Source organism: Schistocerca piceifrons, chromosome 1 (genome assembly GCF_021461385.2).
Source record: "Schistocerca piceifrons isolate TAMUIC-IGC-003096 chromosome 1, iqSchPice1.1, whole genome shotgun sequence".
Taxonomy (NCBI): Eukaryota; Metazoa; Arthropoda; class Insecta; order Orthoptera; family Acrididae; genus Schistocerca; species Schistocerca piceifrons.
This window is the reverse complement of record NC_060138.1, coordinates 551917529-551930586: the sequence shown is the minus strand read 5'-3', so window position 1 is coordinate 551930586 and position 13058 is coordinate 551917529. Positions and strand designations below refer to the sequence as shown.

The 13058-nt window shown below is 47.8% G+C and overlaps 1 protein-coding gene across 1 annotated transcript in view; it reads right to left on the bottom strand.

Annotated features, from left to right (window-relative positions):
* Positions 1-12820, bottom strand: part of LOC124750320 (ras-interacting protein RIP3-like) — a 37220-nt gene extending 24400 nt beyond the window's left edge. The window contains exons 1-2 of the mRNA XM_047248981.1: positions 12060-12820; positions 11742-11924 (exon numbers count right to left, since the gene is read on the bottom strand). Coding sequence (XP_047104937.1) covers positions 11742-11924; positions 12060-12820 — 944 coding nt within the window. The remainder of the gene's footprint in view (positions 1-11741; positions 11925-12059) is intronic.
* Positions 12821-13058: the final 238 nt, after the last annotated feature.

Below are 13058 nucleotides of genomic sequence, written 5' to 3'. Positions count from 1 at the left end.
GCTCTTTTTCGTCACTAAGATATGAACAATAATTGTCTTTTTAAATGGGACTCTACATTCTTTTTACTAAGACACTTCCTCTCCTCCAGACCAGTTTAAAAACGTCACGGTGTACCATTATAGTAAATATGACATTATTAAAAACTTAACAAAAAGTATAATTTGGCCTTTGAAATAGCAATACCATGATGGCGGTTTACGACAGATGTGAAAGTGGCAAATGGGTATCACGTGTATCACATGTTTGGATATGCGAATGTGTAGCGCAATGATCTACACTATGTACATAAGGAAAAGTCATATAGTGGGTTTCTCACTCAGAAATCGCATTTCAGTGTTGATTGTTTGTGAGAAGATCGTGTTATGCGTCGTATAAGATTGAAAAACATCTACCAGCAAGTGTCGGAATTCACCAACGTCAGAATCGGGACCTACCGAGACTGCAGTTTATCATTTCGCGATACTGCTTCTCGTTTTGGTAGGGGTCCAACACTGCCACATAGATATGGAGGGCCATACCGAACTCAAATAGTGCTAATGACATTCCGCAACAACTTCGACACCTATAGATTGTTTGTTGATGACAGAACTCTTCACGGAAGAAGTTCGTAGGCAAAATACATGACTCGGAAATTACAAGAACGTCTAGAAGAGAACATCCAGTATTAGGTAATTTATGATAAACGTCAACTAATACCAAGCCATCCTAATCATCAATAAAAGAATTAATCAAGACATAGAAGTCGTTACAAATGGAACAAACCTATCTTAGAAATGAAACGTAATACATAATGTCAAATTATGCATTAAAAAATACTATTAAGAAAATACTACATAAAATTTGTCTACTGCTTAAAGAAGATGCGCTAAATCGAAAATCTTATCAGTAGTTCTTCCCTCAATGATAACATAAGGAACCGAAATTTCGTTATTGGCTGGAAATACCAACCTCAGAAACATAAAAGTCATCGAGGTTAAATTCTTGCGTTCTGATACTGCAGCTCTCCATTACCTGCCAAACAGAATTGTATACGCAGAAATCGTTCACATCAAGCACACATTTTCTACACCAAGATAACTCTTGCCTCATTATATCGTTTAACGATGAGCAATATCCTATCCAACGCTAGACAGAAATTTCCTCGATTGATTCTTAACAGCCAATCCCATTTCTGAATTTGTTCACCACCAAAATCTACCGATACAAAAAAGTAACACTCAGGATATACTCAAATATCATTCTGTAACCCCATTCCCAGCTCATGCAAAAGAGATCTGTAAACCCACTGATCTAGAGCCCATCAGATTGCATGACCTTTTGGTGGGTCCTTCCATATTCTTCTCCTGTCAGAGCTTCTGCCTAATCTCTGAAGATCGCGTCGTCGGCGGGACGTTAAAGTCTAACCTTCGTTCCTTGCTGTGGAGGTTTTGGTAAGTGAGAGTTCTACCTCTCTCATGTAGTGCTACAACGTAGGAAATTTTGTGCTTTGAGCAGGGTTAACGTACAAATTTGCACCCCCATAACTGAAGCTTAAATTTCTCTGTAAATGAATATAAGCCTATTACAACAGTATACATTGTTACAACGTAAATAACAGTTCCTACAAAAATACGTGAAGCACATACAGTCGGCAATAGTTGACACTGGATTAATCCGTTATTTGCAAAGGTTGACGATAGCTGATGCTGATGTGCTATTTTCCGAAGTCTTCCGATTTCTTCCTACTGGGGATGGGAAGCCAAGTAGCAAAGAAAAGGAGAACATCAGACGAAGTTGCTTTCAAGGAACATGCAATTTCCGTTCAAACCGAGAGCCACGCCCTACGTGGAAATCGATGAAATCATCAACTTTGGAAATCTTGCGATTAATTCACTAAGACACGTGAAAATATCTTCAGAGTTAAGGAATTGGGATAGGATCTCGAATTGTACAGAGATCCGAAAAAAATACAACTCGTAAAGCAGCAGTTGTGTTGATAGGAACACCAAGATTATTGTTAGATTGACGCCTACCGCGCAAATTCATGCATTTCAGTAACTAATTCAATACAGAGAAGCCAGCTTACATGCCAGAAACTCATTGGCAAAACATCCCGTTTATCAACTGGGACAATAATAAATAACCACTACCTCTCGCTCTCTCGGGGAATATAATGTCTGTAATCAACCACTACAAATTTCTATATGTACCTCAAAAAGCAACGCATTCAATTTGCTTTCGCACGCGACAAAATTCCATTAAGAAAATTGAAGTGGGGAACCGGCAGCTACGTGCAAAGAGTGAGGTCCTGTAGGTCCATAAGTTAATCAAATAACACCGAAAACAGAGGTAGCAGCAATCCAGGTATGGAAGTATTACAAAAAAGTGTGTTGGGTTAACGCCGAGGTACGCCACTACACTAATGTAGAATGAGTTGTCTGTAAAACTGTGTTTATCTAACGCCAGTGTAAATAGCTTTTTGTAAACGAAGTATTGTCATTGCAGAAAAACCTAAATGATGAAATGGGTCACTGTTAACACTGCTATCATTTTTTGCTGTTGCATAATAGCTATGTGAAGTGCTCTGAAAGTGTTTTAGTAATAACAGGGAAAGCATAAGCTAGTAAAATTTGCGACAATAGTAAAAATGCTTTTATTTACACCTTTCCGCCTCCTTACCCTACGTTCATTATCTTATTACGTATAAGACAAATGTATGATTAGCTGCCTATTTGTCACTAACAACTGTTGCCTGTGGTTCTTCTTGGATTTTCTTAAACAGGTTGATTTCTACCCGAATAATAAAGGATACTTCAAAGCTTTATGTTTACCAGCAAATAAAGGTCCACAATTGTGGCGTAGCCTTCTTGTAACCACCGATATGGTTGTGCAGATCGGGATCCCAGGTATCACACCCTGAGGCCACTCACCATGGTGGGCGCTCGTACCGTGAAATCGCACAGTACCTGATCAATACTGCTTAAATGTCTATATTAACTTTTTAACTGAGTGTCTCCGTGGTGCCTGCAAACCTCACACAATGCACTACATTGTTTACTATTCGGCAATTTGTTTACGTGGCACTTTATCACACAAGCTGCGAGACCTCCCGCGCGGAGGGTGAGTTCTAAGGCGATGTTCTAAGGAGGCGAACGATCGTCCTCCGCAGATCCTTGTAGTTTGTAGAGCAGCTTTACAAGGAGAATCAGTCGTTAAAGCATGACAATGTTGTTGTGCTTCGATTTGTGACGGCTGTTAGCGTGCCAGAGTGTAATTTTCACATAGGAATACATTACCCAGCACCCAGCAACAGAATACTCTTAAGTCACTAAGGGTCCAATGAATGTTATCGGCTAACTGAGGCGTTCACCAGATATTGCACTGCTGACTGATTAAAATGCAGCTCGCCGAGTGTGGTGTTAGGTTCTAAATTACCACCAGGTCCTACTGCAATGCATTAGCAATAAGCCGGTAAATGCAACGGGAGCGGATGCTAAACCTAGTCACGTCTTCACTTTGTTGGTTCAAGAGTGCTCACCATTTAGAGATATTTTTTCCGTAAACTTTCTTCGTACCTACATTTGTGATTTATTCTCTTCATCCATTATTACAAGTTCTTCTTACGCTCTCATAATAAGCTAACGCAAGGAGAAAATTTCTTATATTTAAAAATTTTATTTCGTCGTATTGAGTTCCTATGGTTATGAAAACGTACGGCGATACTCTGACTCTGTTGCTCCAAAGATATTGCATAGATCATATATTTCATCCAATGTGCTATTATTTATTATTATTACTGATTATAATCTTTGGTCCTGTATCTTGGTAAAAAGCATGGATAAGGATGTATAACCTGTACTATTAAATTCCTGTATTTGGTAGAAATTGCTTCAATCGCTTCAAAATTATTTCACTGGTCATGTCAGTTTACATAAAATAAATTATCTGGAGATGTCCATTACCTTCCGACTTTTGCTCTAACAAAATTTTAAATAACTTCACATCATTCTTTCATCGATAGTGTATATTGGTATATGGGTATTTACAGTAAAAATATTGTGAATTAACCTTATGAGGTATCTCGAACAGAGTGAGCTCCTCCGTGCCAACGAGCATTGATGCCGATAACACTGATCTTGTTAAATCCAACTTACACTTTTCTCACATGATATCCTGAAAATCATGGCTCAAGGTAATCAGGTAGATGCAGTATTTTTCGATTTCGTAGAAGCATTTAACTCTGTAATTCAGCTACGCGTATTATCAAAAGTACGATCGTATGGACTATCAAGTGAAATTTATAACTGGGTTGAGGATTTTTTGAGTGAGAAATCCATCTTGCATGGAGAGTCATCGACAGATCTAGAAGTAACTTCGGATCCGTTCCAGAGAAGTCTGTTAGAACCTTGGCTGTACTTGTGTATTATTGACATTTCAGGCAATATTAATAATAATAATAATAAATAGTAAGAAGCTCAGACTCTTGCTGATGGCGCGGTTAATATAATAAAGTACTGTCTGAAAAAACTGCGCAAATATTCAGTCATATTGATAAGATTTCAGAGTGGTGCAAATATTGGAGACATGCTTTAAATGTTCAGATATGTAAAATGCTGCACTTACAAAAAACGACTTAGTACCCTATAGACTTAATACCCTATGACTACAGTACCAAAGATCCACTGATGGTCAATTCATACAAATATTTGGCTGTAAGACTTTGAATGGATATGAAATGGAACGATTACAGAGGCTCAGTCGTAGGTAAAGCAGGTGGCAAACTTCGGTTTATTGGTAGAATACTGGTGAAATGCAGTCAGTCTACAAACGAGATTGCTTACAAATCACTCGTTCTACACATCCTAGAATACTGCTCCGTACGTGACTGGAACGGGAAGAAGCTCTAATAAGTGGCACAAAACGGAAGTCCCGTCTGCTATGTAGTTCACAGTGATCTGTGGATAATGGATGCAGAAGTAGATGTAGATGTAAGTAATAACACGCAATATATAACAAAACTTTACCATAATCAAATACTTTCAATGCCGTTAATAGCTTGGCAGGTAAACCAAGTTTACACTTCAGCAGATGGCTACATCATAGCTGATTTACAATCTCACAACAATTCATACATTTATAACAGACTATTTCTTTTTTCTTTAACAATGTAAGATAATCAAGTATCAGCAACGAAGAGTAGTCCAATGGCATCTTCTCCTGTGGGCTGGACGTTATTGGAAAATTTCCGCGACCCGTCACAAAGAAATGGTTCAAATGGCTCTGAGCACTATGGGACTTAACATCTGTGGTCATCAGTCCCCTAGAACTTATAACTACTTAAACCTAACCAACCTAAGGAGATCACACACATCCATGCCCAAGGCAGGATTCGAACCTGCGACTGTAGCGGTCACGCGGTTCCGGACTGAAGCGGCTAGAACAGCACGGCCACTGTCACAAAGAAAGTATGCGTTCCTACTATTATCTGCTCTCGTTTGTTGATACGCAAAAGACAAAATAAACACAATTATGCAGCATTATTTACTACTTTCACGCCAATACATTGAAGGCATTACTTAAAAGTAACGCGAACCCATCTAACGTTAATCAGCTCTCGAAACACGTGGTCCACCCTAAAGTTCGTCACACTAGTAGGAATTGCTAATCGATGATGTGCTTCAAAAGTTTTCCATAAGCCGAATGCAGATACAGCTGAAACTGTGATACGTGGAACTTACTGGAATTAAGGAAGATGTGGAAGGGAGGCCCCTTCAATATAACTTCTTTTCACACACCCTGTTTATTTAGCAACACATAAACTGTATTTTACAGATACTCGAAGCATTTAACCATGAAATTTTCTTTAACAAAATGAACAAATTTGCAAAATTCTTTTGACCTTAAACCTCAAGTTGAATAAGCTTTTAATCCTTGCAAAAGAGATCTGAAGTGCTGTATTCCGAAACAGCAAACACTATGGCAATGATTACAAGACGGCCGGACCTGCAGTCCACCCGTTATAGGGAGAAACAGCGGTGTTTACTACCGCGCTGGACACAGTCTGTCTTATTAAATGCCCTTCTGCAACACATCAAAACTATATAAGCACCACTGATGACAAGAGTGATTCAATTACTCAAAACAAATGACTTATCTTTTAATTTGAAAGCTGTTTGTCGAAAGGTTCGGGGTTAAGATGTGCACCTATGCTTAAAGGTTAAACAGATTAGCAAACAGTACGACAACGATAGGGCTTACTTCAAACAAACAACCTGTTAATTTCAGTCGGCAACCGAGATCCGACTCGACCCCAACCCGTCCCTTCTGACAATTGACTAAGCCCTGGTAACAGTTGACTGTTAATATTTTCAAGGTTAAACTGATTGACAGTTATTAAGACCGCTCTGAAGGAATGTCTTAAAACATTACTTGTGAACACTTACTACAACTCACTCGGCGGAACCGCAAAATCCAGCTAAAATACACTAATAATGACCCGCTCTTTCAAACACAGAAACGAACAGCTTAATACAACAGGTTGTTCAGATTATAACTAATGACTGAGAAATGCAATTACAATCAAAGAATTGAACCGGTTAACAGCTAAATCTAACCACAAGGTCCCTCTTTTGTTTAACGGCAACCTGTGCCTTAGTACAATTGTTCCGGCTGTATTTACGACCAAAAGCTGATTAATTAGAACATTAATGATCAGGTACAAACCAGGAAGGAAAAGCAATATAATAACGGGACAAATTTTCAAAGGACAGTTAGTGTCTTAGTACTGTACAACTGCCTATATTTACGACCAAAGAGCCAACCGAGTAAAACTCTGAGGGCCGGGTACAAACCAGAATATGATAAGGAGGGCAGGTAGACAAAGAAGCAAATCTCCACAGGGATTACAGAATGTTACTTCCCTTTACCAGTAAGCAGTTCCATGGATGCACGGTGCGTCGCAGCGGTTACTGAGTGGGGCCGATGAAAGCGAGGGCCACGAGCGGTCGTCCGACACGAATGTTGTCAACCAGCCGAAGGAATGTCGGCCTGCTGCTTGTAGTCGACGCTGACCCCGGTGAAGTACTCCGGTATCTTCGTTCTGCGTAGGCCCTACTTGTGCAGCTCGTGGCTTCGGCCGCTCGGACCTCGTGACCACCTCTTGTTACGACGCTACCGCCAATCCCCAAACTTCGTTCCTCTCTTTCGGGCTTCTTTTCCCTTTATTTTTTATTTTCATACCTGTACAGCAGGTAGGCTGGCAGCAGCATACTACGCTGCTCTTCAGCCTTAGAGTCGACAATGAGAAAAACATAAAGAAGATCCATAATAACATATTGACGGGCAAAAAACAGTAGACACAGAAATACAAAAACTCGGAGCCGTTCACACTCGACGATAAATACACTGAAACACGTTGACACGGCGCACAAACACTGATGATTTCGACGGCACAGGTAAACGTTGGAGCGTGACGGTGGACACTAAACACAAACACGACGGCACACACACGAGAAACTGATGGTGATGACCTCCAGCGCGCGAATGTCCACGTAGCGTGTACGAGTCCGGAGACCTACCAAGAGGGGAAGAAGGGGGAGGGGGGAGAGGGGTGAGCAAGGATGCCAATGGCAGAAGAGATGGTAGTAGGAGCGGAGGGATGGGGGTAGGGGAAGCCTGGGGGAAGAGTGGGGAGAAAGGGAGGAGGGAGGGAAGGGGGAGAGAAGGGATAGAGGGTGCCCATAGGAACAAACACAGGAAGAGGGAGGGAGGATCAAAGTTGGTAGGAGGGGTAGATGGAGGGGAGAAGGGCATCATCAGCGAGGGGGAGCTGGCGGAAGCCACCTTGGGAGAGGGTACGGAGAGTGGAGAGATGGAGAGCAGGTGGGACGTGGAAGTACATGTGCGGCAGCGGACGGGGGTAGGAGAGGATGGGAGAGACTAGTGGGTGAGGAGGATCGAGTTTGCGGGAGGTGTAGAGGATCCGTATCTGTTCGAGGAAAAGGAGGAGATGGGGGAAGGTAATAAGGTCAAACAGGATCCGCATGGGGGAGGGGACACGGATGCAACAGGTGAGGCGAAGAGCATGGCGTTCTAGGATCTGAAGGGATTTGTAAAAGGTAGGGGGAGCAGAGACCCAGGCAGGGTGAGCATAGCAAAGGATAGGGCGAATGAGGGATTTATAGGTATGTATGATGGTGGAGGGGTCCAGACCCCAAGTACGGCTGGAAAGGAGCTTGAGGAGACAGAGCCGGGAGCATGCCTTGGCTTGGATCGTCCGGAGGTGGGGGGTCCAGGAGAGGCGACTGTCAAGGGTGACACCAAGGTACTTGAGGGTGGGGGTGAGAGCAATAGGATGGCCATAGATAGTGATGTAGAAATCAAGGAGGCGGAAGGAAGGGGTGGTTTTGCCTACAATGATCGCCTGGGTTTTGGAAGGATTGACCTTAAGCAACTACTGGTTGCACCAAGCGGTGAACTGGACAAAATGGGATTGGAGAAAGTGTTGGGAGCGTTGCAGGGTGGGGGCAAGGGCAAGGAAGGCGGTTTCATCGGCGTACTGGAGAAGGTGGATGTGGGGTGAAGGCGGCGGCATGTCCGCTGTATACAAGAGGTACAGAAGAGGGGAGAGGACAGAACCCTGGGGCACACTGACGGAGGGGAAAAAGGTGTAGGAATCCGTGTTGTGGATGGTGACGTAGGAGGGACGTTGGGAAAGAAAGGAGCCGATCAGACGGACGTAGTTGATAGGAAGGGCGAAGGTTTGGAGCTTGAAGGGGAGACCGGAATGCCACACGCTGTCATAGGCTTGTTCAAGGTCAAGGGAGAGGAAGATAGCGAAAGACGGGAATTAAGCTGATCAGAGAGGAGATGAGTGAGGTGAAGGAGAAGATCATCAGAAGAGAAGGACGGCCGAAAGCCACACTGGGTAACGGGAAGAAGGCGGTGCTGGCGGAGATGCTGGTGGATGCGTCGGGTGAGGATGGATTCCAGGACCTTGCTGAAGAGACCGAGGTAAGGCTGATGGGATGGTAGGAGGAGACAGTGGATGGCGGTTACTGGGTTGAAGGAACATCAGGATACGGGAGGTTTTCCACAGGTCAGGGTAGTAGCCGGTGGACAGGACTACATTGTAGAGCCTGGCCAGGGTGGAAAGAAAAGAGGCAGGAGCTTCGCAGAGGTGGCGATAGGTGACACGATCATAAACCAGGAGTGGTGTTGGGTTTCGTGTGGAGTGTAGCGATGAGATCTTGTGTAGTGATACGGCATTGAGTTCTGTGTGTGCAATGTTGTCCATGTACTGGAAACCAGGTGTGAGGGGAGCGACAGAGGTGTCAGTTCGATTGCGGACATCTGGGAAGAGAGAGTAATCGAACTGGGGATCGTCAGGGATGGTAAAGACATTGGAGAGGTAGGAGGCAAAGTGATTGGCCTTACTAATGGTGTCAGGGAAGGTTTGGTTTTCATGAAGGAGAGGATAGTAGGGGTGGGGGGGGGGTTGGATCCGGTAAGGCGGCGGAAGGCTGACCAGTACTTGGACGAGTTGATAGGAAGGGTAGCGTTTAAATGGGTGCATGTCTGTCGCCAGTCCCGGCGTTTCTTAGCCGCGAGCAAGTTACGGATGTGTCTCTGGAGTTGCCGGTGGCGTCATAGTGTGTCCGGGTCATGCGTGCAGAGGAATGCACGGTAGAGACGGCGGGATTCACAGAGGAGGAGGACGGCCTGTGGGGGTAAGGTAGGACGGGGTGGTGGATGGCAACAGAAGGGGCGTGGTCCTCCACGGCCTCAGAAAATGGTAGTATCATCAGGGTGGCGGTAGGTGAAGGAGTGGCCATCGACCTGGGTGGATAGGATATCCCAGTAAGCATTCCAGTCGGCACGGGAATAATCATGGACGTACTGGGGGGGAGGGTCATGACAGGGGTCGGGGCAGGGGCGACGACCGTCTGAAATGGTGAGGAGGGCAGGGAGATGGTCACTACCAATGGGGTCCAGGACATCCACCATTATGTGGCCAAGGAGGTTAGGGGAGGAGAGGACGACATCAGGAGTGGAGTTGGATTCGAGGCAGGTGTGCTGGGGAATGGGGACAAGGTCGCCTTGAACGGAGGAGAGGAAAAGTTACCGCCGCCATAACTGGGTGGCAGAATGACTATGGATGTTGAGGTCGGTGGCGATCACGTAGGAGGAGAAGGTACAGTCAATGTGGGAGAGGAAGTCAAAAGGAATAGGGGCGTTAGGGCGGACATAGATGGTGGCACAGGTGATGGTAAGGCCAGGGAAGAAGAGACTAAGGATCAGGTGTTCTGTGGGGTCAGGAAGGAGAGGTTGGAGCCGAACTGGGATCTGGCGGTGGTGACCAATGGCAACTCCGCCACAGGAAGGAGGGGACTGAAGGTTAGGGCACTGCTGGAGGAAATGGGCTTGCTTACAGAGCGGGCAGGTGGGGGCCTCGTGGCACTCAGCTGTTGTGTGTGCGTTGTAGTGCAGACACCTCTGGCAGCGGAGGGATTGAGGAGGAGAATGGGAGGGGTCGACCTTGTATCTCAGGTTGAAGAGGAGGGCACCCTCCTTCAGGAGGCAGTCAATGGAGAAGGCATCCTCTGAGAAAACCCACGTAAGGCGGGTGGGGCCAGTGGAGTTAAAAATGCGGCGTACCGCCCGCACCTCCAGCGAGGGATGCGCCTTGAGCTCCACCAACACCTCCTCCTCCATGATTGTCGGACTAAGCTAAGTGATCACAGCGGTGAGGGTCGGCGGGCGACGCAGGGGTTGGGGTTGGCAGGTAGGAGATAGGGAAGAAGCAGGGGTGAGGGAGGTGTTGGGGCCAAACCGGGTGATGGGGATGAGGGATAGGATGTCAGTATGGAGGGTGGGGCTGGGGGAGGAGATGATTATGGACTCTCTTCGGGGAGTGAGGAGGGAGATGGGGGCTCCAGGAAAGTGTTGGCAGAGGAAGAGTGAGAGGCCTTGAGGAGGGAAGGATCAGGACGAGATAGGAGGTATTTGTAGGAAGAGAGAGGGGAGGATGAGGAGGAGGCAGAGGGAGCAGGGCCAGGTGGGTAGACAACCATAGCATCCCGGGGGGGGGGGGGAAGGAGGATGGAGTGGGGCGTTTTTGGAAGCTGAGGGGGTAGTGGTGCCACTAGGGCGTTTGAGGGCAACTAAAGGGTGAGTGGAGACGTGTAGGACAGGAGCAACAGGGAGGTGGCAGGAAGTGGCAGGTCCCAAAGTGGATGCAGGAGCCAGCGCCAGAGATGGTGCTGGTGAAGGCGATGGCAATGGCGAAGGTGGAGATGACTGTGACGGTGAAGGGGAGGGGCAGAGCTGGGCATGGGCAGTGGCCCGTCAGGCCACCACCCTTGTGAGAGCTGCAGTGACAGGCTGGAGGAGTGGGGGGAAAGGATCAGAGGTGGAGGTGCAGGAGGGAGAAGCTAGGGAGGGGGCGACAAAGAGTGAGGGCGAAGGGAGAGTGAGAAGAGGAGGGATGGAAAGAGGGGGGTGCGACTGGGCACACCATGTAATGGTGGTGGTAGCGGCGGAGGGGGAAGTATAAACTGGTGGTAGTGGTAGTGGTGATGGGGACGGACATGATGACAAGTGGGAACTAAGACAGTACACGACGAAAACGAGAGAGGAAAACCAGGGACAGACGAAGACGGACGAATACGGAGGGGGACGGGGGCTAAAGTCCCACATTGCTGGCGCTGGCGACTGATGGCACAGACGCCGCAGCTGCTGCTGTTGCGGACGGGGCCGCCACCACCGCCGCTGCTGCTGCTGCCGCTGCTGCTGCCGCTGCTGGCTGGCCGGACCACTGCTGCTGGCTGGCCAGATCACTGCTGCTGGCTGGCTGGACCACTGCTGCTGCTGCTGCTGCTGCTGCTGCTGCTGCTGCTGCTGGCCAGACCACTGCTGCTGGCTGGCTGGACCACTGCTGCTGCTGCTGTTGCTGGCCAAACCACTGCTGCTGGCTGGCTGGACCACTGCTGCTGCTGCTGCTGCTGCTGGCTGGAACACTGCTGCTGGCTGGCTGGACCACTGCTGCTGCTGCTGCTGCTGCTGCTAGCCGGACCACTACTGCTGGCTGGCTGGACCACTGCTGCTGCTGCTGCTGCTGGCCAGAACACTGCTGCTGGCTGGCTGGACCACTGCTGCTGCTGCTGCTGCTGGCTGGATCACTGCTGCTGGCTGGCTGGACCACTGTTGTTGCTGCTGCTGCTGGCTGGACCACTGCTGCTGGATGGCTGGACCACTGTTGCTGCTGCTGCTGCTGGCTGGACCACTGCTGCTGGCTGGCTGGACCACTGCTGCTGCTGCTGCTGCTGCTGGCCGGACCACTGCTGCTGGCTGGGTGGACCACTGCTGCTGCTGCTGCTGCTGGCTGGACCACTGCTGCTGGATGGCTGGACCACTGTTGCTGCTGCTGGCTGGACCACTGCTGCTGGCTGGCTGGACCACTGCTGCTGCTGCTGCTGCTGCTGGCCGGACCACTGCTGCTGGCTGGGTGGACCACTGCTGCTGCTGCTGCTGCTGGCCGGACCACTGCTGCTGGTTGGCTGGACCACTGCCGCTGCTGCTGTTGCTGGCTGAACCACTGCTGCTGGCTGGCTGGACCACTGCTGCTGCTGCTGCTGCTGCTGGCCGGACCACTGCTGTTGGCTGGCTGGACCACTGCTGCTGCTGCTGTTGCTGCTGCTGCTGCTGCTTCTGCTGGCTGGACCGCTGCTGGCTGGCTAGACCGCTGCTGCTGTTGGCTGGCTGGCTGGCTGGCTGGCTGGCACCTGCAACCCTAAGGCCTCGATTAATGAACGAAACCACGAATCGAAGGGCGGTACTCATAGCGAGGTACCGCCGGAGATCCTCTTTCGGGCCAGCGTACCCCGTATATATATCGGCAAGAAAAGACCTTCTACGTGCACAACCCACAGACACCAACTTTTCCTCATAGACATTGGCAATGGGGCTGCAAGAGGGATAGTCGATACTAAACCTGAGCCAGTGGCGCTAGACAGAACAGTCTACTAACTCAATGCTCCACGGCTCAAACTGGAAACTGTTACTATGCTCTCTATTATTC